This window comes from Tympanuchus pallidicinctus, unplaced genomic scaffold, assembly GCF_026119805.1.
Source record: "Tympanuchus pallidicinctus isolate F22 unplaced genomic scaffold, pur_lepc_1.0 scaffold32, whole genome shotgun sequence".
Lineage (NCBI taxonomy): Eukaryota > Metazoa > Chordata > Aves > Galliformes > Phasianidae > Tympanuchus > Tympanuchus pallidicinctus.
The window spans coordinates 1,428,572-1,456,316 of record NW_026294750.1 but is presented as its reverse complement, the minus strand read 5'-3'; the positions used below and the strand labels follow the sequence as shown (position 1 = coordinate 1,456,316).

At 44.2% G+C, this 27,745-nt stretch overlaps 2 protein-coding genes across 6 annotated transcripts; one reads left to right on the top strand and one right to left on the bottom strand.

The window, feature by feature from the left end:
* Window positions 1–662: 662 nt before the first annotated feature.
* On the bottom strand, window positions 663–27,462 carry TSPAN2 (tetraspanin 2). 5 transcript variants are annotated; one of them, XR_008210187.1, is made up of 10 exons: window positions 27,336–27,462; window positions 24,252–24,354; window positions 15,201–15,298; window positions 14,703–14,777; window positions 14,107–14,205; window positions 12,905–12,979; window positions 11,861–11,944; window positions 8,793–11,107; window positions 3,081–3,141; window positions 663–2,126 (listed from the first exon to the last, which is right to left on the bottom strand). XR_008210187.1 is itself a non-coding variant. In XM_052698519.1 (8 exons), exons 1-8 carry the CDS (start codon window positions 27,402–27,404, stop codon window positions 11,042–11,044), a joined length of 669 nt encoding a protein of 222 aa, XP_052554479.1. In that variant the 5' UTR covers window positions 27,405–27,462; the 3' UTR covers window positions 7,562–11,041. The 5 variants fall into 5 exon arrangements, 1 of the variants encoding a protein (XP_052554479.1); XR_008210190.1 differs by having other exon boundaries at window positions 10,976–11,107; XR_008210188.1 differs by lacking the exon at window positions 663–2,126 and adding an exon at window positions 2,968–3,005.
* Window positions 2,627–4,761, top strand: TSHB (thyroid stimulating hormone subunit beta). Its single transcript, XM_052698520.1, has 2 exons — window positions 2,627–2,929; window positions 4,436–4,761. Exons 1-2 carry the CDS (start codon window positions 2,768–2,770, stop codon window positions 4,676–4,678), a joined length of 405 nt encoding a protein of 134 aa, XP_052554480.1. The 5' UTR covers window positions 2,627–2,767; the 3' UTR covers window positions 4,679–4,761.
* Window positions 27,463–27,745: the final 283 nt, after the last annotated feature.

Genomic DNA, 27,745 nt, shown 5'->3' with positions numbered 1-27,745 from the left:
ATACACTTGCAAACATTTCTTCTTTTTTTCTTTTCTTGGCTATCCAGGTTTCCAGAGGAGAACATTTCTCGAAATATTCTTACAGCAAATTCAGAACCCCTTTTTCCCCAATCTGAATTCCCCTCCCATTCAATTACACTCATTTTTCTTGAGCTGGAAGAGCTGGCAATTCAGAGCAGTAAGGGATATATGCCTTCATGCTCTTTTCCATCTACCATTCTCTTTCAACATGCAAAATAGTTAGCATACGTTGAAGGCACCTTAAACCTGGATGTGTGGTTCTTTCTGTACACAAAACAGCTCCATCTTCCAAAATCAAGGTGAAATCTTTTCCTTTGATTGAAGTTTTATACAACCAAACCCACACAAATACATCACACACCTATGCATGACACACATATAGCTGTCTGCACGTGTCCGTATGTTTGTACTGCATATACAATCTGTACTACATTTAAGACAGCTCAGAAAGATACAAAGCAAATAACATATAGGAGGAGCAGCAAAATCTTCTGTTGCCAGGTCTAGCTGGACAGATGGCACTGAGTCTACAAACAATACCACGTTCATGTCTACAAGCTTCTTAATTCCTGAGGATCTATGGTAGAAATTAGCCCAAAATTAAAGACTCCATCAAAACAGCAAATATTTGGCTAATCCTAAATGAACAAGAACTTCATTACATTACACACAAAATCCCACAGACAATTACCTTAGGACACAAAGTCATGTGCAGCAGTCTGAAACCACTGGTAAAGGAGACAACGCCATTCAGGAATTGGGCAGATGCTTGTTAGGACTGACTGGCTCAGTCCTCCAACAGCACAACACGCTGTTCAACTTTCTCATGTTCCTTATGGCCACGTAAGACAACAAAGTGGTTGACCTGCCTAAGGCACGCATGAAAGCCAAGTCCAGCTGGCAGGGAGGTGACCCATGGGGCTGGTGGGCAACAGAGCTGCAGTGAGGGCACAGTGAGAAGGTTGGCCAGACACAGACGAACCAGCAGGTTACAGTGGCTCTGTGCTAAATCAGTGCAAGACTTGCATACTAACTCAACGCCCTCCTCACTTTGCTCCTCTTTGGTATTTCTCAAAGCCCCAACCAGGAACGTTCCCTCCCCACCCCATCAGTGGATATTTTAGTTTCAATGACATTGGTACAACATTTTGCTTCGCACCGTGCGACAAAAAGTGGCATCTCAAAACGAAACCAATTGATTCTCAGTATTTCAGTGAATTGTTTTCACTTCAGTGCTTGCTCAATAATTTGCCTGCATGGCTTTTTATTGTTGGTTTTTTGTTGCCTTTTTTTTTTTTTTTTTTTAATAGTAAATAAGTGAAACTTTTCCTACCCGCGCTATAAAGCAATCAATTGCTTGGATTTGAGATTTATTTTATGCATACAGCATTGCATCCCTCATTTGTGCCTGCCAGGTAGTGAGCATACTGAATGAACCAGATTTTCCAAAAAAAGTGAGAGCAGAATTAGTCAGGTGTGATTCTGCATGGCTCCATTTCCACGCTAGCCTGACTGCCAACACGTTGCTGTCCTATGCAGCAAATTAATCAATAGCAACCTTTTAAAAGCAGTGGTTAGTTTAAAAGCCCAGGAGAAAGACTGACTGTTAACATAATTAGATTTCCAGCTCCAATTTCCAGGTTAGGATATTATGGAGACGTTTGTTCCTATCACATTTGCTTTGTGGTTTAGTATGAATTTTCAATAGATGGCTCTGCGATAAGAAAGCAGCAATTCAGATGCAATTATATAAACAGGAAGATAAGCCTGGAATTAGCCTGGAGTGTATAAAGCACACAAGAGTTGGTGCTAGATCACTGCCTCTCCCAGCTCAAGGCAGAATCAGACTCCTGAAATAGGGAAGAATTCAGCTGACAAGAGGTTGGTCTTTCCAGACTTATACGACTGCAGCCACAGGGTAAACTGGATCGTGTAACAAATGGCTTTTGTTATAGGAAAACGACGGCTGGAAGAGACTAGAGGGTGATTCCAGATATCTGTAGACTCTGTCATTGTAGAATTTGTAGTTCCAAAGAGAGAGAGAGAAGATCCTGAAACTGTCCTGGAGCCAAGCAAAGCTTTGTTTCTGGGATTCCTGAGCAGGCCTGGGAAACGGGAACAGAGGGATTAAGTGTGGATTCATCGATTTGAACTCTTTGCTGGTGTTCTCTGTTGTAATTTGCTTGCATCTATTATTTAATTCTTGCCCGTGCTCCAATTTCATCGTGCTTTTAAGCCAGCTTGAACGTAAAAACTACAGGGGTATGTCTGATATGCACAACTATTTCTTATTCTACCTTGAACATTTGATAAGATGCCTTCTTTAGAAAATATTTTAGATTAAGGAGATTATCTTAACAGCTTTGGTTAATTCTAGAGTTCACAGCCTCTGATGCGTCACGGTTTCAAATCTTTTATCAGGAAAGGATAGGAAAACCTACTGCTATTTCTCTGCAACAGTGTTTTATCACCAGTTATGAAAAGTTCTATGTCACATGGTTCAGTGGGAAAAAGGTGAATATGGCACATGTTGTGTTCGAGTTATTTGTCCTCTGTCTGTCCAGTGGTTAGAATTATTTCGATTACATTTCCAGGATTAGAAAGAATTTGTGAAGCTGTGTCTGAAAAAGTTGAGATTATTTCTTCGATGTGACCGTCAGAACTGTTCTCATCAAATTCTAAGGAAAGGACACAAAGGCACATCTAATTTAATTAAGGTTTCTGTTTTTTCCCCCTCCTGTCTAGCATGAGTCCCTTCTTCATGATGTCTCTCCTCTTTGGCCTGACCTTTGGTCAAACAGCATCACTTTGTGCTCCTTCAGAGTACACAATCCACGTGGAGAAACGGGAGTGCGCCTATTGCCTGGCCATCAACACCACCATCTGCGCCGGATTCTGCATGACACGGGTACAGGATGTTCCTCTCTTTTAGGTGGTTTCCACAACAGCCATCAAGAAAAGAAGTTCCTATTCTTGCTGGAGAGCTATGTAAAGTTTAGTCGGGCTAATTATGTCCGTCATAGAAAAATCATTATTATCATGGTTTCTATTTAACTTACCGGGAAAGCAGGGGTGAGAAAAGCCAAGGCTCCTGAGCTCTATGGAGATTATGATGCAGTGCTGGGTAAAAAAAAGTTACAGTGAATAAACACTACAGAAATTGTGGAGAACTGCCAGCGTTCAGCACACTGCCCAACAGCTCTCGCTTCTATGACAGCAGGGCTCTGCACAGATGGAACTCAGGACCTCAATCTACATAGTTACCTTAACAACCACATTTGTAATCGCCTCCAAAAACAAAATCAGGTTTGTGTGACATGACCTATTTTATGTAACACCATCTCAACTGGCATTAATTATGTTCTCATCCTCTAATTTTCATTGCTCAAATCCTGTATCGACTTTCTGCTCTCTAACCCGATAGCCTGACATCCATCCCTGCTCAATCTCCTCCAGTCTTACCTGGGTCAGCACCCACCCTTTAAATTCTGCCACCATTCTCGTCTGCTCCTCAACGTGTTGAGGTTCCCTCAGCATTTCAGGTCTTGTGAAAACCAGCATTACCCAGCAAAGGATTATTAGCTTGGGGATGACGGTCTTAAATCTTTACTCCGTTCACAGCGTACCTCACAGCTGGTGCTGTACATGTGTATGTTGCTTTGGCAGCCACAAGCAGCTCCTGATGACTGCACTCACATCAGCAGCTTGTCTCCACCTGGCAATGTCCCCTGGCATTACAGCTGGCCTTTGTCCTGACAGATGTTTATCTTCTGGCTTCCAGCTTTCTGTAACAGTTTCCTACATTTTCCCCAATTCAATTGCTGATAGTTGTTTGTTTTCCCCTTTCTTCCCCCATCAATATTACTTTTACTATGGAGGTTGTACCAGTAGCATAACAACAAACTTTTTGCTGCTGTTGCTGCAGAGCTCCTGCAGTTTGTGGGGTCAGGGCAGCTCAGGTGACAAATGAATTACAATTTGTCACCCTCAGCTAATGCAAATTACTTGAGTAATTGAGCCAATCTGTCAGGTGCTAAAGGCAATGAAGCCCTGCTGTGACAGCCAGCTGTGGAGAGCACTGCACACACCAAGCACTATGAGCTTTGCTATTCAACACTGCATTTTAACTTCCACCCTGGTCAGCAGGCTGTGAATATGTAATGCAAAATGCTGAGAACACTTAGAGACGGGCAGGGGGTTATTTAAAACCAGAAAAACACAGTGAGCATTACTGCAGGTAGAGAGCTCCCTTCATACGGGGATTCAAAGAAACAGATCTGAAGTACACAAAATTTCAGAGCTAGCATAAGCACAAAGAGGCTTTGCTTTCTGCACATTTGAGAGCATGTCAAGGGAAGACATTTGACATTCGTGTACGCTTCAGTGAAACAACACATTTCTCTTTTCTTTGTAGGACAGCAATGGCAAGAAGCTGCTACTCAAAAGTGCTCTGTCCCAAAACGTGTGCACATATAAAGAGATGTTGTATCAAACAGCACTGATTCCGGGCTGTCCTCATCACACCATCCCTTACTATTCTTACCCCGTGGCCATAAGCTGCAAGTGTGGTAAATGTAACACTGACTACAGTGACTGTGTTCACGAGAAGGTTAGGACCAACTACTGCACTAAGCCACAGAAGCTCTGTAACATGTGAGCTTCCAACAGAACACAGCAGAAATGTACCTCTCTGCTCAGAACCAAGATAAATAAAACAATATTTCATAACAGGTTTGCAAACTGGTGTGCACAACGTTTTATTCTGAAGAGTTACTGTAATGACCTGGATATTCTGACACGCAGAAGCAGAACCACGGGACTGAAGGTTCTTATTTAATGCTCAACCATAATTTACCTTAGGGAAGAAGAAAGAACTGTGTATGCATGGGCCTTTGCTCATGATCTCCAGGTACTGCTTGAACAAAATTATTGATATATTATATCTTAGAACCAGACTCTGCGTGCTCTCGGTGTTAAACATTTCAACTAGACTGACAGCCCTGCAGCCCTTATAGCACCAACTGCGTTTCTACACGTATGTAACACTGGATGTTTTGAGGAACCTGTCTGCACTGCGCAGCAGCTAGGACTGAGCATGTGCAGCTGCATACACTTCTACTTCATCCCTAGCATCGCCCAGTGCTGTGCTCATCAGCATCACCAGGCATAGCGATTCACCTCTTTGCTCGAGCAGAGTAAGCTCCTCTTACCTGTGCTGACTGAAAAGCCTTGCGACTCTGTTCTCTGGAAGAGCAGCGGTCAGTGAAGCTCAGAAAGCAGCTCTTTCCCCACACAGGTCAGTCAGCCCCTGCAGCGTGCTGGGAGGGCTGAGTCCCATCACACGTGCTGAACACACACAGGAATATGAAAATAAATGTAACACAATAAATGTTTCCTCTTCTTTAGAGCTGGTGACTCAGTGGCAAGCTATGGTCACACTACACCAACCACTGAGCACGAGAGCCAGTTTCCACCTGCTTCAACTGACTGTAATGCAAACGTACAGAATCCATTGGCAGTTGCAGCTTTTCCCCTCATTCCTATCACCTACAACAGGACTGGTGAAAACAGTTTGACCCGCATCTGCTCAAGCAAGTGTGACATCTGCTGATCCAAGAGCAGTCGGTAGGTCAGCAGGGCTGCAGTGAAGACATGAATACAGCCAGCAGAAAATAAGTAAAACCTTCCATGCTTCCATGAGTGAGGAACAAGGTCACCATTCAGCACGTCTTTGCAGAAGCAGCCAAGAGAACAAATCTACTGTATACACAAATGACATGGTAAGAATATTTTTTATCAGCAAGGAATTGTAAGAATGACTTCAGAATTGCAGCTCCGTGCAGCAGTGAGAGCTTCCAAGCTCCATTAAATACAACATTATAATATGTTAAATCACTGTTGAAAGCTTTATTTTATTGCTGCTTCCCAACCATTTGTTTTGGCTTGTAGTGGGGTTTATCTCAGTAGAGCTCTCTTAATTATTCAGCGATTGCAAATGTGTAATTATGAAAAAGATTTTTCTCTTCTCAAAGGAGCATTAAGTGGTACAGATTTCTCTGTTGATATCATCTACATCTGCAGACACACGTATGCTCTCTCAGCTATTCAGGTAAACACTCGCTTTATTTTGGCAAGTAACAAATCCAGAACATCCCTACAGCCAGAAAGGTGGAAACAAACTTGTTATGCTCAGCTTGAATCCTCATCCATACTCAGCAATTGCCATTGTGCCCATTGAGAATTAACCTGCTGATAACCCTCAGAGCACTGTGCACTCAGCACAGATCTTATTCATTTTTTCCTGTTTATTTTTGCTTCCAGCAACACTAGAAGTGGGTTAAAAAAAATAGCCCTACAAAACAACACAATTAAATTACATATTATTATAGTTTTGTTTTTCTTAGAATTAACTGAAAGTTTCAGTTTTGTTTGCAGGAGGAGGCAAGTTGCATAGATCTGCTATACATGTCTTGCCCTTTTAAAATCATCTGCATTCCTACATACAGTATTCATTCTTAGGAATAAATAGTAACTATTCCTAGGAAAGGCTCTGTTGTGTTGGTAAGTGCCAATCAGTTCTTAAAACCACGTGTCGGCCTTCCCAAGAGCAGCATATGGTACCAACCCAGAGTTAATGCAGAGATAAGCAGAGAACCACTACGAAAAGTTCATTTCAGGGGTTGGCAGTTACAGCAGCCAGAGATAACGAGATAAGCAGCCAGAAAAATCAGTATGGCCCAAGTGTAGGAGCACAGCATGCAAACACAACAAAGCAGATGCCCACACCTGCCCAGGTACATACAAGGCAACTGCTGGACTAAGAGAGGACAGGCAGGAAGTCACAAAACACTCCTTGGGAGTGAGAATGCCTGATACCTCCCAAACCCCAGAACAACTATTAGAAACACGGGGAAAGAAGATGCAAGAGAGCTTTGGACCATCAAGTCCTGAACAAGTTTTCTGAGCTGGCTCTGCTGTTCAGTAACACTTAGCAGGAGGAAAAACAAGGAACTGTACCTCCTTACAGCAATAAGTGACACAGCAAAGTTATTGCTATGATCTCTCATGGCTGCATCTGAGGGACGTGCCTTCAGTCTAACAGCATGCATGAGAAAAAAGTTAACCTAGTTGTATGGTTAAAGCCTATGGGAATGTACAGAGAGAAAAACAGCTAGACTCACAGAATGGTTTGGGTTGGATGATTCCTTTCACACTAAAAAGAAAAATCCCAACAAAATTAAGGCATTTGAGTGAGTCTTACTGCACCATTTTAAACACCCCTTCATGTGTTCTCAAAGCACTTTTTCCCCTTTTGGCCTTTCAGCAGCATGTTTTCAAGTTGAAGACCCTCGGGTTCACAACAACCCTTCCTCCAGGCAAGAATTCCTTCAGGTCAGGTGTTTGGGTGACTGTGCTGCACCCTATGGCTCCTTTCCACATAACCAAGCAATAGAAATGCAGACAGCCCTATGATGTTGAGAAGAGGCAAGGAAGTCACAGCAGAGCATGGGAGCACACAGGAGGGCACCAGGACAGCCTCTGAGAGTCTTGTATTGCTGGTTATTTTTATTAGAACATTGTTTCAAATTCAAGACAATAAAACCAACACATTTCCACTTTAGTACACATTAAACCAACGGAAAGCAAAAGCTGCCTTCAGCAACAGAATAAGCATTGCTCCATTTCCTTTTCGTTTCCCACAGAGAGCTGTGGCAGAGATAATGCTGCTACAGACAGTGCAAAGACAAAGATCCCAGTTCTGTCCCAAATCAGAATTTGTGCTGTAGAAAAATACGTCACCTTGGAAGCAGTTTGTGTTGTGGAGAACCAACAGTGACCAGAGAAGTGAGATTGGTGAGCTCCGTTATATGGGTGCCCTACAAACAGCACCTGATGCTGTTGATCAGCCTCTGAAGGCTGTAAGAGCATTTGGAGGCTTAAGATAACCCGACTTCCTTCTCAATACACATGAAATATGTCTTGCTATAAAGCTATCACTTTTGGTATAACAGTGAAATACGAATCCTCAATGTAGGGATATTAAAGGGCTGTGCTTCATCAGCTCCTGCTCAGTCTCTGCAAGATAGGCTGCAGTTAGTTTGCAGTATGTGAAGCTCCCACTGGCGGCTGTTACTCAGGAAAACCAGACAAGGGAATGACAAATAATGATCTTCAAAGAAACAAGAATCAACTATTTACACGTTTATACTTGAGAACAAGATGGTTGACTGAATAGGAAGAAGATGTGCGCCGTGCTTTCAGAGTTATCCCCAGAAGGATTTGGTCTGTTGCCACTTTCCTGACTAGATGGGCACTTCTGCTGACTTCTGAGGCAGTCAGTACCAATCTGGAGCAGAAGTTGGTTAATTAAATCCTGACATGCAGCTTTGAAGTGTACCTGAGGAAGCTCCGGTACTGATTTGGATTTAGTTATCTCTGAAAAGCTTTCTTACTGTGGATACACAATGCAGTTACTTAGAAGTGTTTCTGTACTGCCAGTAAGGAACAGAGGTCCTGCACCATTAAGCACTGAAACAAGAGCAGAGCTCACTGGTCTGTGATGCAATACCTCTCTGCAAATGGGGACCTGGAGTTCAGCCTGGAAACTGCTCACCTGTTGCTGAGCATGCAGCTGTTATCACAGTTCATGTTTAGTGCAATTTTTAATGCTATTTTATGCAAAATAGCTGCTGATAGGCTCTTGGTGACACCACACAAAGCATTCACAGTAGGCCAATGCCATATTATACAGAAAGAAGCACTGAACTCACCCAGCTGGTGAAGGGGCTCTCTGGCCATGCAGCACTCCTCAGGAAGCAGTCTAGGTCCAAGGATGCTCTCCCTTCAGTGGCTGTCCCTGAAATGAGCCCAGGGTGGCTCTGCATTGGGTGCAGCCCTTCTGGGCACATGGGAGAGCACAGGTGCAAACAATGAGCTCCTCAGGCCAACAGCACCCCTTCACCAGGTGCTCAATCACCAGCTCAAGCCCCAACCCAAGGGTTCCCCTACAACCGCACAGCTGCATCAACGTCACTGCATAGTGACAGCCTGTGGGTGAACAATTTGGAAAGTGACATCCATGTAAAAGACAGCAAGATGAGTCAATTAAGTGGGAAACATGGAACAGCAGCACCATTTCCAATACTGAAATAACAGCAAATTGATAGAAATTGGAGTTTCTGTTGGAAATGAGAGAAAAACATCAGGAGGGATGTATGTGACACAAACACGTGCACTGGACTGCAGGCACTACCTGAAGTGCCATCATGTTTTAGTGAGATAATTGACTTGTAAATGCCAAGTCACATTAGGCATCACGGACCATTCACTGAGACATTTAACTGAGCTCTGTTAGACCTATTCTCTTAAAAAAGAACAACTGCATAAGAACTCTGAGGTGGTAATAAAGGGGCATTGCTAGCAGAAAGTTATTCTTTGAAATGCTAAATTAACTGGACTAAGCAAAAATTTCAGAGATTCTGAGCCCTTGCTGTAATTTATTTGCTCTTTCTGGGAACAAACTCTCTCCCTTCCAGGCTGCTTTAGAAGGAACACTCTCATAAATAAGTATGAAGAATATAAAAATAACAATATAGAAACAAATAACGCAAAGGCAAGCCCTGAGGTATTTCAAGAACAGTATTTTTTTTATATGCAATCTACAAATCCCAGTAAGAAAATTTACTTTGTGGCTCTGCTCTTCTGTTTTTTTCTTTCTTTTTCTTTTTTAGAAAAGAAGCCCCATCTTTCTTTTCTGCCTTACGCCTGCAGGAAGGGGTGGGAGGCTGAGGTAGGAGCCCTCAGGAAGCTGTGATAGTCACAGAAGCAAAACCAGAGGATATTAAAGTGCTGTGTGTTTTTCCCTGACCATTTTTTCTCCTCCATTGGATTCTACACACCAGGCTCTACAGGGTATCTGACAAAGCTGCTGCTTTTCTTACTATAGGTTCTACTCCTGCGCCAGCATTATAGATCTCAGTCTTACAGCATAAAGGGACTTCTGAACTAAGATTTTAGTGGCCCCTTTAACACATAGAGGTTTTGGTGGTTTGGTTTTGGTCTCAGGCTATATGAGAAGCTTAACCACACTGTGTGTTACAATCGCTCCCAAATGACTGCATCTTGCCAGCTTCCTACCTCCTCCCCTCTTTGTTTAGGCCAGATCTCCTTGGACTGTTTCCTCCCACAGAGCTTTCTGTACTTGCATGAAAACACGACTGGACTTAAACAAAAACAAAACTCAGGTCTGTGCACACCAGTGAAGTCACAGAATCACCGAATGGTTGAAATTGGAAGGGATCTCTGCGTCCCTCCGATCCAGGCGCTGTGCTGCAGCAGAGCCGTGAGGGCAGAGCGCCCAGGACCTCATCCAGGGGCTTTGGAAGATCTCCAGGAAGGAGTGTGCTGGAGGAGACCCTTTTGTAACAACAAAAGCCGTTTAAAACAAAACAGACTTCCTCTTTGGGGGCTGGACGGAACAGTTACAAAATGGATGCTGGGTCGTTTTTAAAATGGCATTTGTTCCTCTACCAGCTCTTGGCAAACGGGGGCTCGGAATGAAAGTATTTCAAGCAACCTCTGGGTGTGTGCACAACTCCTGCGTGGTGAGACTGGAAAAATGTGCATGCAAATGTGGACACACAACACATCCCATTTGCACATACTTACCTACATAAGGTACTACATGCACAGATAATGTGCATACATATCTGTAATGAGAGAAATGCATGTACTTACACAGTGCCTATAGATATGTAAGCTCTAAATTGCACATATACAAACATTAAAAATCAAATTAGTCTTTGATGCCATCTCGGCTCTTTCCATTAAAAAGGACATTTTAAAACCCTTTTTTTTGTTCATTTCAGTTTTACTGCCACTAATACAATTCACCTCCACATCTCGTGGGATATTTTCCTCTCAGTATGTTAAAACACTAATTAAAATACATTACAGTTATTAAGCTGGGTAGAAGAGCACTTCTTGTAAAGCTTCTGGACACAGTTGTGCAGTGACAGTTTTAGATCATATCTCTCATGTTACGGATAGCACAGCAGAGAACCATGCTGAATATCATGCCAAAGATCTAGAAGAGAAGGAATGCAGTTTAGGGATCCACTCACAAAACAATTGTAAAATAGACTGCATTGAGCAGCATTGAATGCTTTTATTTCAGGGTAGCAAGTGACTGCTTGCACTACAAACCTCGAGACGTCGGACAATTAACAGAAGAGAGTTTTCATTGATATTCAAAGCAAAGATTTTGTGCCCACACTGGTTTCACTGTTCCTCATTCTAAATGCAAAGGCCAGCTTTACAGTCCCCAAATGTTATTAACAGAAATTGCACTGATGTCATGAACTGTGACTTGATCCTTCACGCTGAACTAATGCTACAGACAGCATTTTCCTGAGAAGGTGTTTTCTGTAGAAAGGATTGATACTTTCTATTCCATATGTGAAATTTAAATAATAGATCCTCTAAGGCTCTAACACATCCATGTCTGCAATTGGTTTGGAACAGCTGAAATGCCACCGTGGCTTTCTGGTTTTGCGTCCACTCCGTGTGTACACCACTTTCCTACCATTACAACAAAATGAGATTACCACTGGATTCTTTGAACCTTGTCTAGGGACACAAAATGAATTGGTAAAACAAAGTCATCTGAGGCCGTTTGTGCAGTTGTGACCAATTCCCAGAGAGAGGAAACACTGAGAGCAATAAGAATAGTTTCACTTCTGAGAAATCTCTCCAATTGCTGCAAAACAGAGCTATGGGTAAAGGATGGGGTGTTGGGCCCAAATACCAATAAAAAGGGTGATCGTGTGGATTTACTCACTGTGGTGCCAGCAATTGCAATTCCAACAATCCCAACTAGATGCAGATTGGCATCGATTACGTTGTGGATTTCAACCAGGCAGTTCTACTCAAAACAAAACAGAAAGATTTTCACTCCTAGAAAAACACACTGCACAACTCTGCCAACTCTTCTCACTAAACAGCAGACGAACACAAAAGGGATTATTGCACTCACTGCCCTAATTCTCTGTGTTTTGTTGGACCATTTGGACAGCATATTGCCTTTCCTAGTGAGGCAGTGGTGCTTGCATGTGCTGCTATTTACCTACTGCCTGTACATGCTGACATACACAATTAATCTTCTCACAATCAATTTTTCCTCCATTTAAGACCCTTTCTGCGATAGGCCATGATAAAATGTGGAGCATTTCCCCTCAGACTGATACAGTACTCATAAGCAAATTCCTCCCAAAGCAGAAATCAAAGTATCCTTAATAACAACAGAGCATCCATGCGGGAGACTCTATGCATCACTCAGACAGACTGCTGACAGAACTCAGCTTTCAAGTGGCCTTTCATTTAGGACTCAAGGCCAGGTTGGATGGAGCCCTGGGCAACCTGGGTAGTGCCAGATGCAGAGGTTGGTGGCCCTGCCCATGGTGGGAGATTGGAACTTGCTGATCCTTTGGGCCCCTTTCACCCAAGCCATCCTATGATTCTACAACTCCTCTTCTGCTACATCCTTCCCACCTTGATTCCCAGGCTGTGTAATACTGTCACAGATAACACGGGATGCTGCAAGCAGGCATTAGAATTTAGGGCTGGGCATGTTGCCCCAGCTTCTGCTTTGTTAAACTTCATAGAGAAATCACAGAATCACAGAACTGCAGGGGTTGGAAGGGACCTCCAGAGATCATCGAGTCCAACCCCCTGCCAAAGCAGGTTCCCTACAGCAGGTAAATTCCATGCTGGGATTTACAAGGGGAAAAGGACACTCCTTCCTTTTACATCTAGACTGACTCCAGTTTTATTCAGTGATTGACATGAAAAAGTTATCAGAACAACCAGAACAGAGGACACTTGCCTTTGGCACCTGCATTTTCTCTGGACAAGGTAATCCTGCGTGTTGTTCCAAATTATCTTTACCGCAGCATTGGAGCTGAATGAGAGAGGGAGAGAGTCAAAGGAAGGAAAAATCAGAGACTGTGAGTCAACTGATAGCAACAAATAACTGGGAAAAAAAGAGAAAGAATACTGATCAAGTCACAGATTTATTCACTATGCCTATTGCTACCTCTGATAACAATTCCAACTGCATGGGCCAAAGTTCTCAAAAATCAATTTCACAGCAAACAAACTGTATTAACAAAACCTTCCATCAGTATCTTAATAACAAAACAAACAAGTGGATTTTGGAAAAGCAGAACTCTGGGCTCCAAGGAAATGGGTACTTTGAGATGCAGAAAGTTCTAATATCACATGCAAGTTTATGAACAAAGCTACAACAGAGAATATCAGAATTCTGACAGACTATAGTGCTAAGATTGCAGACCCGAACAAGTCAGTGCTTTTCCTGTTTGCCTTTCTCCCACAAAATGCTTGAAATTCCTGCTCAGCTTAGAAATAACAGCCACGAAGGAAGGACAAAAAGGTCTGAGGTTGTGAAATGTTTATTCTAAAGAACGTGAGAATGCTGTAAGCGAGGGCTGAATCTCTATGGGAGGCACTGTAGACACAGGATGACAGACACGAGTGACATTCCCAAGTCACAGGTCCTAATTCTGATTCAGACCCCAACTCTTTGGGTGGCCTGAATGGAGTCATGCATTCTGTTCTTTTTGTTTTTCCTCTGCTGGGCTCAGTCTCAGTTCAGTCACTTCACTTGCCATTGGTAACACTGCAGTTCCTCTGGGCAGTTTTTCCTCAGAAAAAAAACGCAGATTTTCACCTTTCTATTTCTCTCTGCATTTTGGTGTATTTATGCCTTGATTTGAAAACAAAACAATGTCCATAGTAGGCATATCTTCTGCACAATAAAGACCAGAAGCATTAGCTTCAAATTTAAAAGCCTGGCCACTCTTACTTTCAAAGACAGGAATCAGTTGGGATCTAAAACCCAAAATTGTGACACAACCATCCGGAAACAGAGCCATGAGACTCTGAGTCCATTTTAAGCAGCACTCAGTTCTATCCTTCCTACCCCCATGGGAGACATTCTGAAGCTTAAATGCTAGTGTGACAGTAGAGTAGTAACACAAGGTGTTTAAGCTCAGGATGACTACTCACAGCCAAGTGGTAGTGATAGATGGTTCTGTTCACCTTCCCCGGGTTTTTCATGTACTCCTCATAGATGTCTTCATAGATTTTCTGGGCTTCCTGTATTGCCTGCAGAAATCAGACTTGCCAAGTGAGAGGCAAATAAGTCTTACTCTCAATCCAGTGCAGATTTCCAGCTTGAGTCATCAACCTCCAGAGCAGAAAATAATTCCTGGTAAACTGAGGTAGACATGGTAGGAAAGACAGGAGGCTTTGTGGCCTGCTGCATTCTGTGTTTTGGCTAAACAGTTCTTAGCTGGATAAATTCAGTGTTTGAATTCATTTGCCCTTCTCCCAGGAAATACACTCCTACTGTAGAGTTCTACTTGATGTTCCTTCAACAGCACAGACAGTCTTTATTGAGGAGAAGGAGGGGCAAAATCAGCATCCCATTCTGAAGTTGGATTTGTGATAACACAAGCTCTAATTTACTGCAGATAAGAATGTTAAAGAGCTTTGCTAGGAAGAAAGGAAAGCTCTCCTGAATATGAGCCAGCCTGTAGGTCAATCAGCCACAGGAACCCAGAACTGCCCCATTGTTAGCTCAGAAGTGGATTGCTACTCACCACTTTCTTGCCTATAAATGCGAACACTCCAGCGGTGATCTCAGCTGCAAATATCACCAACAAGCAAGCAAAGAACTGCAGAGGGAGAACAGAACCTTATGTTAGTGTATTCTGCACAGTGTGCTTTAATGTACTGCCACTCAATCTGTTATCCTTGTCTAGACCTCAAGGGCTCACACAGTGAATGACAATAAGCTGATGAGCAGTGTCAGTGATAAGGGCATCAAGTCAGCCTTCTTGTACCAAGAAAACAAAGGTGGAAATGGCACAGTGTGGCTCAGATGTAGTTTCAGGAATGACAAGGTAATTCCAGGAAATGTGTTATAGGAGGCAATGCATGCAAGCCATGCATTAACACAGCAACTACAGATGATGGATTAACCCGTAAAAGGACAGAGGACATTTCAGATCTTGGACAGCAAAGGTCCCTCCACTAATGACAGAAGAATCTTTGGAATCATTTCACAGCACTTCCAGCCCCTTGAAACTTTCACTTACTGCTCCAAGTAAGAACTGAGACTCCCGCGCTGCTCCACAGCACCCAAAGAATCCAACTGTGGTCATGAGAGCCCCTGCTCCCACCAACACATACAGACCTAGGGAAAATCGAGATCAGAATTTAAGGTTTCCTCTTCTCAAAGTTCGATGCCTGTTCTGCCAAAAACACATATTTTTAACTAACAGTGGTCTCTGGCTTTCACAAAGAATATCTACTACCCAGAGAAGATGCTCTCACCACAAAACAAAACCAGTGATTTCTTCAGAATTCTTGGAAAATCTCATAGAGATAAACAAAAAGACTTTCACTTCCCAAGCTTCCTTTGTCCAGAGCAGCTCAGACCAGGAACCTTGCATGCACAGCCTTAAACTCACGATACATGCTGCCCACATGCAGCAGCCAGTGGCAACACTGCATTGCTTTCTTGTTCCGGACAGTCATAGCTTAATGTTTTGCAGTTGTTAATTAGTGTTGGGAAATGCTCAGACACCTCAGGGAACCTCTTTGTGGGACTGTGTTGCAGAATGGACTTGAGGCTATGGGCCAAAGTAGTTATCTGCCCATGGACAAATGTAATGATGTAAACAGCAAGCAGTAGAGCATCAGACTAAATGCATTAAGAGCATAATGAAGCAATCTGTGGATGAGAATGCCAACAAAGGGCCACCCTGAGACAAGTACAGGACATAGGAGATGGCACTATAGCCCCATACTTACTTAGAACAACAGACTTAGCATACCAGCTATGCCCAGAACTTGGTAGTACAGAAACTGCAGGGGTAAGAGGAATTGCATTCATTTCTGCTATCTATAAAGCTGCTGAAAATACTTCTACCCAGCAGTTTATTTCTTTATTTATTAATACAGGCTTTATCTGGGACAAAAAGAAACCAGAGCAAAGAATTCTTTCCTTACTGGCAAACATGAACAGACTTCGTGTGTGGTGCCAGTTTCTACAGAACCACCACAACTGTGAGCTTTATCTCTGGATGCCATGCCAGCCAAAGTACCAAAGGCTCTGCGTAGTGTCTTGTAATTCTAGTCTTGGACTTGTGTGGGCGACATGGAGGACACAGAGATCTGCCATGCCAGTCTACTGTCTGAAAAAGCAGCTTCATTTCTTTCCCTGAGCTGCAATGAAAAGACACTGGAGCTGCACACTGAGCACACTAGATGGCACAGTGAGCTCTCCTCTAAGCTCTGATTACTCAAACTTTTCGTGTCAGCATTTAGCATTCTCAATGACCAACTGACAGATTCTAAGATCTGACGTCATGTTCAGAGCTGCAGGCATTTACTATCAGACCTTGTGTGACCGAGCCTTTTACAAAGCCCTGCAACTGACAGTTTGCATGGATTGCTAGGAAAATGAAAATAAAGTAACAGAAAAAATATGAGGATAGACAAGTGGAGAGGATACTGCCACACAGGGGTAGCCTGCCTGAAGAAAGCAGACTCCTGCCTGCTGTCCATTCACTGGTGTGTCACTGTATTAGCTGTATTAGCTGTATTAGCCAGATACCTGTCCCAGGTATTGCAATTCTCCTCTTCTTCCTCCGTCCTTCATGCCCTGTGCCAGTGATTACTGCTGAGGAAAAAAAACCTATTCTTCTAAATAGTGATAAAACAATTATAATTAATATGGCTTTGCCAGATTTGTGGCAGCGGATAAGTGGGATTTGCTGCTGACAGTGCTGGCACTTCATGTTATGTATTTTCTAGATTTGTAATATTCAGCATCTTGTGGCTTCCCAGGACTGAGCATTCTAATGCTTGGACACATATTCACGACACAGTGAATGCTTTCACTTAGGGAAAGATACACAAAGATGCCTGCAGGTCAGGAGTAAAGGTCAGCCCCCATCAAAGGAGAAGCGCAAAAAAACCATCCGTTTCAATACAAGATGCAGAACCTGCTGTTCAACTGCCAAACACCCAAACTGCCATTTTCTGAGATCTCCATGGTAACAAATGCAGTGTAATTACCAAGATGTTTCCTGGGCAGTTTTCTGCATATTACTTCCTACTTCAATCCCTGTAATTACTTATCAGGCAATTTAGGAGAGACTTTTTTATTAGCAAGACAGGAGAGAAACCTTCCCTCTCCTTTTTGCTGCTTCCAGCTAGCAAAGACAAAGTTCTCTGAGGTCCAGGGGTAAGACCACTTTCCAAACCCTGGATTTGCTCTTTCCTGACGAGCAGCCTTAGCATTTCACAGGCATGACTCACAACTAAACCGCTACCTCAGTCAGAACTTCCATTTTAAGGCATGCTACAGGAAGAACTTCTCACACCACACACTAAACAAAGCTGAATTTGCTGTTTGCCCTTGGGCCCACAGTTCTGCTAGCCAGGAGTTCAAATCCACCTTCTTCCATCTTGTATTCAGGAGAGTTAATTCTGGAGTTTGTTCATGCTCAACTTGGGATTAGTAAGTGCTGATACTCAGAGTGCTCCTTCTAGGTGAAAGATACTGAGGACATGTAAATATATATATATATATATATATATCTGTAGAACTAAAGATGCTTTTAAGTGTCTACTATCATACACACACGCAACCTTTCACCCAGAAATAAGACATTTTTATAACAGGCATAGAATGGTTTGGGTTGGAAAGGACCTCAAAGACCTCAAAGACCATCTCGTTCCAACCTCCTGCCACAGCCAGGGATACCTTCCTCTACACCAGGTTGCTCTAAGGGCCATCCAACCTGGCCTTGAACATTGACAGAAACAGAGCATCCACAACTTCGCTGGGCCTCACCACCCATTGTGAACAATTTCTTCTGAATATCTAACCCAAGCCCACCCTTTTGGGGTGCAAAGCCATTGCCTCTTATCCTGTCACTGCACTCCCTGATGGAGTCTTTCCCCATTTTTACACTTCCTTTAAGTACAGGAAGGCCGCTATAAAGCCTCCCTGGAGCCTTCTCTAGGCTAAAAACCCAAACTTTCAGAGCCTTTACTTCATAGGAGAGGTGCTGCGTTCCTCCGATCATCTTCGTTGCCCCCCTCTGCTCCCACTCCAATGGGGCTATGGCCTCATGCTGCAGGCCCCAGGTGGGGTCCATCACCTCCTCTGACCTGCAAGATGCACTTCTTTTGAAGCAGATCAAGTTATGGTTGCCTTTCTGGGCTGCAAGCGCACTCTGTGGCTCAAGTTGAGCCTTTCATCCACCAATGCCACGTCCTCCTCCACAGGACTTTATCCACCCACTGCCCAGCCTGTCTGGGATTGCCTCAAACCAGGTATATTGAAGACCACCTTGTAAAAAAATCGGTGACCAGGTTACTTCCCCGCTGGCTTCCACTGCAAAGGGGATACCCCAGTGCAGCCTGATAGGCAGATATATATAATGCCATGCTTTATGAAGCAGAAAGGAAACATAATGCAAACCAGGCAGATTAGGAACGTACTGATGTTAAAAGCATTCTTATTTCAGACACAAATCCACCACCATCAGAAATACTCTGCCAGCCTCCTGGACTGGTAAAGAACTCAATTCAGAGCCTGAAGCAGAGCCCATTCACAGAGCTGGTTTTCTTCAAAATCTTACTGACAGCTCTGGGGCACAAACCCACGCCTGCAGCCTATCGTAAAGAGCCGGAGCAGACAATCCTACACCATCTCTCTGGCTTTATTTCACATGGGTTTCTTGTTTACCTGGCTGCTATGGTCACTTTCCATTTTAAATAGTTCAACTCTTTCTTTTTTGGGCTGAGTAACTAACAGCAAACAAAACGCCAACTGTTCATACGCTGCTGAGAAAACAAGCAGCTCTGTTCTTGGCATAAGTGATCCAGAGGCAGTGATGACAGGAGTCCTAGAACCCAGACACGACCAGAATAGGTTTTCCTGACACTGTGAGTTACAGTCCTGGAGATATCTCACTGATGGACAGAGGCTTTCGAGCCCTCAGTAGAACACGAAGGAACCCATAGAGCAAATGCAGCATTGGAAAAGATGGGAAACACCCACAGAGGTTGGAAATAACAAACCAGACAAGTGGTTCACTGAGTGGCAGAGTTACCAGGTGTGTTAACAGAGATAATCATTTTTATGTTAACAGATCTGTAGTAAATACGTATTCTGGATACATTTATAAAATACATGGAGAAGAGAGGCAGAGTCCTCTGAAGGAAGATGAATTTCTGGAGAATTGGAGCATATCCTTAACTTGAGCACAACGTACAGACATAATTCTCTCTTTCATGTGAATGTGACAGATATTATGCAGTTAATCTTCCTGGAACCACAAAAGAATTACAGATACAAGCTGGCTTGATGCCTCCCAGCACCTCAATATACACCTATTAAAATATTTAATGGACAGTAAAATGAAAACACTTGGAAACGTAGCTACGTAATTCTGCATATAACCATTGTATTTATGCCTTTTAACATGGCTAGATTGAGGATTAAAGATTAATAAATTGACATACACTAAAGATGACAAACAGAATCATCTGTACACAGTGTCACACAGCCTTCAGCGGCTATTCAGTCATACAAGAACATCACTGCCTTCTTCGCTTTGGAGCTGTTTCTAGAAAAGCTGAACTGTTAAACCTCTGCAGCTCTGGCCTGCAGACCACTGTGCTGTCAGCTGCCTCTGATGGGCTGAGTGACCAGAACAGAACACAACTGTGTAATCACTCACTGAGGTAGGACAGGGGATGCCCCATGTACTGTGTAAATCACACTGTCAGAGTTCAGGTAGTGGGTGCTTTTTTTTGGAGGTAGGGGCACTGATGATCATCATAAGCTGATTTCCAGTGCAGCAGCTTCCATTTTCCACTCAGGGCCACTATCAGCTTTTGCCAAACCACCCTTCAACTGCAGAAGAAACTTGCACAGAAGATGGTAGAAAGGCAGATTAGTTCACTGCTTACATTCTAAGTACATACTAAAAGCCTCTGCAAGGCTCAGTGCAAATAGCAGGACCACTCAACGTTCCACTTGTGGTGCTGCATCTCTACACAGAGACTCCTTTGTCAACAGCTCTCCTGTTAAGACTGACAGAACTTGTGAGGCTATGAATTTTGGAGAGAAAATACTGCTAAGTAAGGGTCCAGTGCCTGACTACAAAATACATGAATAGAATATAAGAGAACGAGGCACAGGAATTGCAGTTTACACTGATTTAACTGCTAGCCAACTCTTGTTTGCATGGGCACCCATTCCAATGGAGAAAAAATACTAATGTCCTTCAACTCCAGACATGACTTCATATCCTAAGGCATGCACCATCTAACCGTGCTGTTCGAAGCCAGAATGATCACTCATGTTCTCTCGGACCCCACAAAAAAGCCACAGCCACCCTGAAACTTCTACTCACAGCTGGCCTGGCTCTGGATTGAAGCACAGAACTGGAGCAAAGACCATAACATGGCAGAAATTTGGTGAGCTCTGTCTGTGCTGGAGAAGCAATGATTCAGTGCTGCCAGTTCTGAGAGCCATCCAAGTTGATGCGTTCACATTCATCAGTTGTTACCGTTCTTGATGAGGCTTCATTTTCAGTGCTACTGGCACCGAGGTGACCCTCACTGCACTCCATTGGTTAGGGATACACTAAATTTGTCCTCCACGCTGCCCACCGAGCCAAAACAGACTTTCACGCAAAGAAAAGAGAGCAAATGTCTTGAACTGACACTTTAAAAGTCCCTGTCTTAGTTCTCTATTCATAAATGCTGAACTTGTGCTCAGCTGGCACTCTGTCTTCACATCTGTGCTCAAGTGTATATATGTGTATATTTAATTTAAGAACAGCACTATTACAAACAGCTAATTAAAGGAGCAAAAGATCTTTTTCCCATTTGGTCAGCACAGGGTCACAGACAACTCAGATGTTATCATCCAGCTGCTGACTTTGCTGAAATTATCTTCTTTTTTTTTTTAAACCACAATGGGATGGAACAACATGCAAACATCGTCATGCCTCATCACTGCAATGGGATTTCCAAAAGCTGGGGAGCTGGAAGGAGAAGACTCCACTCCACTCTGAGAGATGCACCCTGCAGAGCAGATGGAGACTGCGTGGGTGAAGGAGTTCCAGTTCCATTTCCTTATGTTGTAGTTTAAAGAACTGCAACCTGCAGTGGGGAATATAGATCACTGAACACAAAACCACAAGCAATGGGAAACTAACACCACATATGTGCCTGACCTCAACACTGCTGCCTGCTAGCTGCTCTCAAACCAACACAAACACTGAATTGGCTGGAAAAGTTGAGCAGGCCTGAGTGCCAAGTCCTGGCCTGAACTATTCCAGGGGTTGAACTGCTGGTAAAGAACAGGGCTATTTAGGGACACTCTTCCATCCTAATGGAAAATGCAAGGATATAATTACCAATTATTTTAAACTAAAACAAAATTTCCAATCCAGGAAAAAAAAAAAAATCACCAGGAAACAGAGAGAGGCTGGGTAGCTTCAGCTGGCAGCTCAGAACAGGTTTAAAAAAAAAACAAAAAATACACACAAAAAAGGAACAAATAATTAAAAGCCAACAGAATATGCTGCTCTTTGAAAGCAAGAAAAGGAGACGTTGCCCACAAGATGGTGATTCCAGGCAGTGTTTCAGCCTACAAACATCTAAATGCAACTGCAGTGTTGTTCCAAGCACTGACACGGAGCTGATCTGATCTCAGAGGGTGAGTTGTCACAAGAGCAATCAGTGTAGAGCTAAGTAAATTGCTCTTAGACATACAGCTGTATGCTCATATCTCCAGGTCACGCTGACAATCTGCTTTCTCCTTCAGCCCTCTGGGCAGCTGCTTCTTGTGGACTGCACAGAATTCCATATTAAGAATTGCTATGCAGAGTTCGGGCTGTCGCCCAGACTGCGTGTTACTGAGCAAATGCACACAGCCAAATAAACAGTACTCCTAGAAACACCATGAGATGTGTTGAATGCACAGACGTTCGAGGGACTTAGAGCTGAAAATGAGTGCTAAAGCACTCAAGCATGACCACTGACTGCAGCCACGCTTGCTGCCTAAAACACGGGTACTGAATTAATCACCATTCTTTTACCGTTGCCTTAGTCACAGACTGTTAACACGCTCAGATTTCTGACTGGCTGACCCCTCAGATGCTCAGAAGTCATAACAGCATTTAATATGATTTGTTATGAGAGTGGGAAGCAGATTATTATTATTTTTTCTTTATCAGACTTGCTCAAGTCTGCCTATTACAAAAAAGGGTCAAAACCTTGCCCTAGAGTTCAGCCAAAAGTACAGGTTAAAAAGAACTCTCAATATATTTATGTCCTGTTCCTTATCACTTCCTCTGCTAGCTGTTACATATTACAGCATACAGCTCTACAAATACACGTGACAATCAGCCCAGTAGTTGAATGTCACGGAGCACGACTAGACTTTTACAGCAACATTCCCCAGGACTTCCTAAAATGAACAATTCTCAATAGCTTTTGCAGTTCTTACTGAGGACTGAAGCAGATTAAATCTGTCAGAGATTGCCACCAAAGAAAATCTTGTTTACACAGCATTACTCTGCAAAGCTAGGACTTGTTTTCTCTACAGCTTTTACTTTCTGGCTTCTAACAAACCAACAGTAGTTAATTTGAAGGACAGAACCTTCCCTGTGTCTTGTTGAAGCTCCAGGATCAAATATAAGTGGGTAAGGCAGGGGAGAGTTTCAAGATACGGCACAGGAAATTCAGCAGATATAAACTGGATCTGGAAATAAAGGTAATGGTTCAATGTGCTGCTGAGACAGCAGCTCAGATGTAAGAGAAAAAATAAATGATACTTCGTGGTTCTCTGTGTCAGTGGAGATGCTACAGAGCACTTTGCAGCATCCCTCAGATCCCAGTCACATTTCCATCTGAATGGTTTTATTCAGCCTCCCAAACTCCAGCGAAAGCTTTGCTGGACATAACACTCAACCCATTTATTCCCTCAGTGCTGTACAGTCAGCTCTGTGTTCTGGCCTTGTTCCATGCATATATCAAAAAAGCTTTGACTTAAGACTATGGTGTATCGGGGTGGTGGCCTTTGTTAAGAGAATGGGTGTATCTAAAGGAACTGCACAGTCCAGTCAATATTCCCGTGACGGGCAACTGACTGTAACTTGACATGCTGGGTCAAGTCAGCTCCTGGACACTGTGCCAGGATGGACTGATGGCTGAATGGGTATTCATTCACCTGGCATTTTCAGATGGCAAAAATAACTGTACAAATTGGATTGTATTGGCTCAGTCTAACTCAAGGGGTGAAACATTAAAACAAAAAAAAACAACCCTCTCCCTTCTAATGTAAAGGCAAGTTGCAACTGCCAATGGATGAAGAAATGCAGTTGCTGGCTATCGTGGACAGCTGCTCTTATAAACACTTCTATAGAGACACACAAGTGGTGTTTCCAAAAAACATAACTAGGGAGAAAAAAAAACAATTGTTAAATGCCTAAAATTAGAAGTGACCAAAACCAATTGTGTGGGCTTGGGGAACTTGTTGCTTCCTGCCTCGCTTAGATGAACAGCTCTTGAGATGACCAAGCATCGTGCAGCTTTCAGCTGTAGAAGGATTTGCTCTGACACTTAAAATCACACTGAAGGCCTCTGCTTACAGACACAGGGAGGACTGGTGAGCAGAAGCCTTTCTTTTTCCTCTGCTGGTGCCAGAGGCATTCAGAAATGACACCGTTGCTTTTCTGGTTAGAAGCTGCACAGAAAGCATAGAAGGATATATTGGTGAGCTCTGTGTTGCAGGAGTCTCTGACCCATCTCAATTACTACTGCAACAGTATAAGCACAATTCACTTAGGATATGCGGGAAGTGGATCAAGTCTGAGAGAAGAGTTCAGTTAGACCTAAGGGAATCAAGAAAGGCTTTTCAGTTAGGCCTAAGGAAACTGATAACAAGGAGAGAGGGTGAAGGCCATCACTCACAAGACACAGCACCAGAACACCCGGTTTTGTGCAGTTTGGTTCAGGTATTGTTGGCCTTTGCATAATTCAAATATTGAGCTATTTCCCATGCCCTAAGAATGAAGCCAAGGCTATTGGCTGCTGTCATCACAACTTACCTATGAAGAAATACTCTGGAGACCTTTTGTCTGAAGCAAACTCTGCCATAGCCCCACCAAACCGCAGCCACAGACCAAAGGCAATGACAGCCAATCCTGCCAGCTGGAAAACACACAGATTAGTCAATACTTCAATAACAACTGGCTGGAGAACATAAAGAAAGTGTCTGTGGCATTTTACACTTTCTTGAAATCCGAAAGCTCAACATTACACCATCAAAAACTCAGGAAGCTCTTGCTAGTATTTGATAACTGTGAACTCCTATCACAGTGCAACGCATTTTGTTCTTCCAGCTCCTCAGCTTTGGTGCCTCTTAACTTACCAGTGACTTTCAAACCTTGAACATAAGCTCCTCCAGACATTACAATTTGGCTTGAATTGTGATAGACAAGGAATACGGGAACAAAAGGCCAGAGAGGTGAGGGTGTGAGCATCCATTAGAACAGACAGGATGCAAATCCAATGGGAAGCACTGCTTTCCTTCCTACCTACCAGAAGACCAACCACTGCACTGTAGCCATACTGCAGGCAGCAGGCCACTCATGGCCTCAGCCTGGAGCCAAGATGCTGCTGCTGTGGGAAAAGCGTGATCTGTGGGAGCACTGCTGGACCAGTAATCGAACACTGCTGGCATGACACAAACCAAACAGAAAGAAGTACATTAATTGACATTTTTTAATCCTCTTACCTGTTTTAGGGCAAATTAACAGCCTTTTGTGCTAAGAGATCCCCCTTTCCATGAAGGCATCACAGGTCCAGCTCCAGGGTCACAAGATATGTGACAGTATGAAGAGACCAGCTGGACCTCCATCATCATACCAAACAAGAGGAAAACTTTCAGCCATTTCAGAATTACTGCTGCTGCCGAGTTGTGAGAAGATTCTGTTTAGAGGCTTACCAGAAATAAAGGCTAGCGTTGTTCTTCAACATGTGCTAAAGTTAAGTGTCTCTGGACCAATTCTGGCAGGCATTTTTCCTATGGGACTCCCTATCAGAATTTGGAGGTGCTTATTACAGTACGCAATACCTCGGATCATATAAATGGTTAACAAAGAAGCATGAGAGGCTACCAAATTCAGGGAAACATTCCTTTTAGTGCAAATGGCAAAATCAAACAGGAGTGCCAAGGAACATCAGCAGAGGGGAAACACCTCTAGGCAGTGCCTCAGGCCACAAGGACCCGGCACAGTTCTGTGTAGAAAGCACCCAAAGGAGGGCTACGAAGATGGTGAAGGGTCTGGAGGGCAAGATGTGTGAGTGGTGGATGATGTCTCCTTGTCTGCTCTCTCCGGAGAAAAGGAGAGTGAGGGGAGGCCTCATGGCGGCCCACAGCCACTTCATGGCAGCATAAAGCTTCCTCACAGGGGAGGAATCTCTGCCTCTGGTGAAAAATGACAGTACCAAGGGGACGGCATGGAGCTGCACCATGCTGGGTGCCAATGTTCTGCACCAGAGGATGGCTGGGCATAGAGCAGGTCACCTTAGGGCACTGATTATGGCCCCAAGCTGCTGGCCTTCAAGGAGCATTTGGACACCCTCAGACATAGAGTTTGGAACTGGAGCCGTCCTTCTGTAGACTCAATCTTGCCAAGCTGGGATATTCTAGGATTCTATGAATGTTCTCCTACTCTACTGATGGAGGCTTAGAGCTCAGGTCTCCAGCAACCACCCAGCCTGAACAAAGTCACCAAACACCTGCAGCTGACCAACCCCAGTGCACTTGGTGCCTTTTGCTTCTATCTTGCATTGCGTGGCACTATGATCCAGCTAGCACTCTAAGAAAGCAAAGAAGGCAGACAAACATAGCTTGGAATTAACACTTCCCTCTGAGAAGGTGAAGAATGAAATAAGTCACACCACAGAGTACAGCGCTGGTGTTTGTACCTCCCCTGCTTACAGAGTGGGCTCAGCCTGTGAACTGCTGGGCAGCACAGACCCTCTTGTCCATCCAGGCCATGAGTGCCTGTGACAGTCTGGAAGTGTTTGAAAGGAACGCCCCAGTCCAGCTGAGGAGCTGCTTTCTTCCATCTCAGTGAAAAGACAGATAACAAAACACAAGTAATTGTCACTCTTGTGACAAAGCTTTGTCCTTCTCTCACTAACTTGCAGCTGCAGCTGAGCAACATAATTCTGCTCCCAGAGCACAGCAGCACTGTGTACCCAGGGCTTGCAGAGCTGTCACCAAGAAGCAAAAGCATTTAGTATCATGTGTTTAAAGGAGACAAAATCTCAAAGCTGGTTGCTCCAGAGAGGCTGAACAGGATTATTATGTGACCTTTTTTTCTCTCCAGCAAATCAGAAAGCAAGAAAAAGATGCTTTAAAAGGCTTTGTTTCTAAATGTGAAACTGGAAAACTATGGGAAGAGAAAATGCAACATGGGGAGAAAAGATAACTTGAAATAAATTGTGCTATGAAACTGTGAGCATAGAGAAAATCTGTTACGATAGGAGAAAGGCATTCCCTGATCTCTTCAGGGTGTTGCAGTGAGTGCTATTCTTCGCCATTTGAAAGGATATTATGAGAAAGCATCACAGATTCAGAATCATAGAATCACAAGGTTGGAAAGGACCTACAAGATCATCTAGTCCAACCGTCCTCCCATTACCACTCCTACCACAAGCCACTAAACCAGATCTCGTAGCTCCTCGTACTGTGGATAAGCACTGCAAGAAGCTGCAGGGGATGCTGGGAGAATCTCACACGGCCTCTGCAGTTTGCAAAGTTATGTTTGCTGTGGAGATGGTCGCTATTTCAAGTTACCATTGAAAACAAGATGTTATCTCTTCTCAGCAATGCCCTCCTCCATCAAGTTTTCCCAGGACGAGACGCATCTTCACGAAACGGCAGAGCAGAGGCACGCTGCTCTTTCGCAGTGTAAACTCAGCCCATCGCACAGGGGGACTCGCGGACCTCCTCCTGCGATGCAGGACAGCCCTACAGGCTACGGCAGGGCGACGGGACGGCCGGTGTCCGCAGCCCGGGTCGCTGATCCGGCCGTGCCCTCCGCAGCCCCCCGCCCAGCCCGCGTCCCGCAGGTGCCGCTGTTCCGCCCTTCCCACTCCGCCCGCAGCCCGGCGCTCACCCAGAAGCTCAGATTGAAGATGAACAGCAAGATTTTGATGCAGCGCATCCGCGCGTACGCCGTCCCCATAGCGGACGCAGCTCCGGCGGCGGCTCCGCTCCCCAGGCGGCCCGGCCCGACTCGGCAGCGCCTCCGCGGGGCGGGCAGCGGGCGGGGCGGGGCGGCAGGTGCGGGGCGCAGCGCAATCCGCTCCCTGCGGGCCGGGGCCGCCCCCGCGCGGCCGTGGGATGAAGCCATGCGTAGCTTGGGCTCTAAGGAACTCTGCTGTTGTGAGGCCCCATCTGCAGTGCTGCGTCCACGACTGGAGCCCCCAATACAAGAAAGACAGGGAGCTGTTGGAGAGGGTCCAGAGGAGCCACAGAGATGATCAGGGGGCTGCAGCACCTCCCCAAAAAGACAGGCTGAGGGAG

What these genes read in the sequence shown, in the direction of transcription:
- TSPAN2 (XM_052698519.1), bottom strand. Translation starts at nt 27,404, where the DNA reads ATGGGGACGGCGTACGCGCGGATGCGCTGCATCAAAATCTTGCTGTTC. An exon ending in TCTTCAATCTGAGCTTCTGG is followed by an intron (nt 24,355 to 27,335) that starts GTGAGCGCCGGG and finishes TGTGTTTTCCAG; the next exon opens with CTGGCAGGATTGGCTGTCAT. An exon ending in CATTTATAGGCAAGAAAGTG is followed by an intron (nt 14,206 to 14,702) that starts GTGAGTAGCAAT and finishes TGATTTCTGCAG; the next exon opens with GCAATACAGGAAGCCCAGAA.
- TSHB (XM_052698520.1), top strand. Translation starts at nt 2,768, where the DNA reads ATGAGTCCCTTCTTCATGATGTCTCTCCTCTTTGGCCTGACCTTTGGT. An exon ending in CCGGATTCTGCATGACACGG is followed by an intron (nt 2,930 to 4,435) that starts GTACAGGATGTT and finishes TTTTCTTTGTAG; the next exon opens with GACAGCAATGGCAAGAAGCT.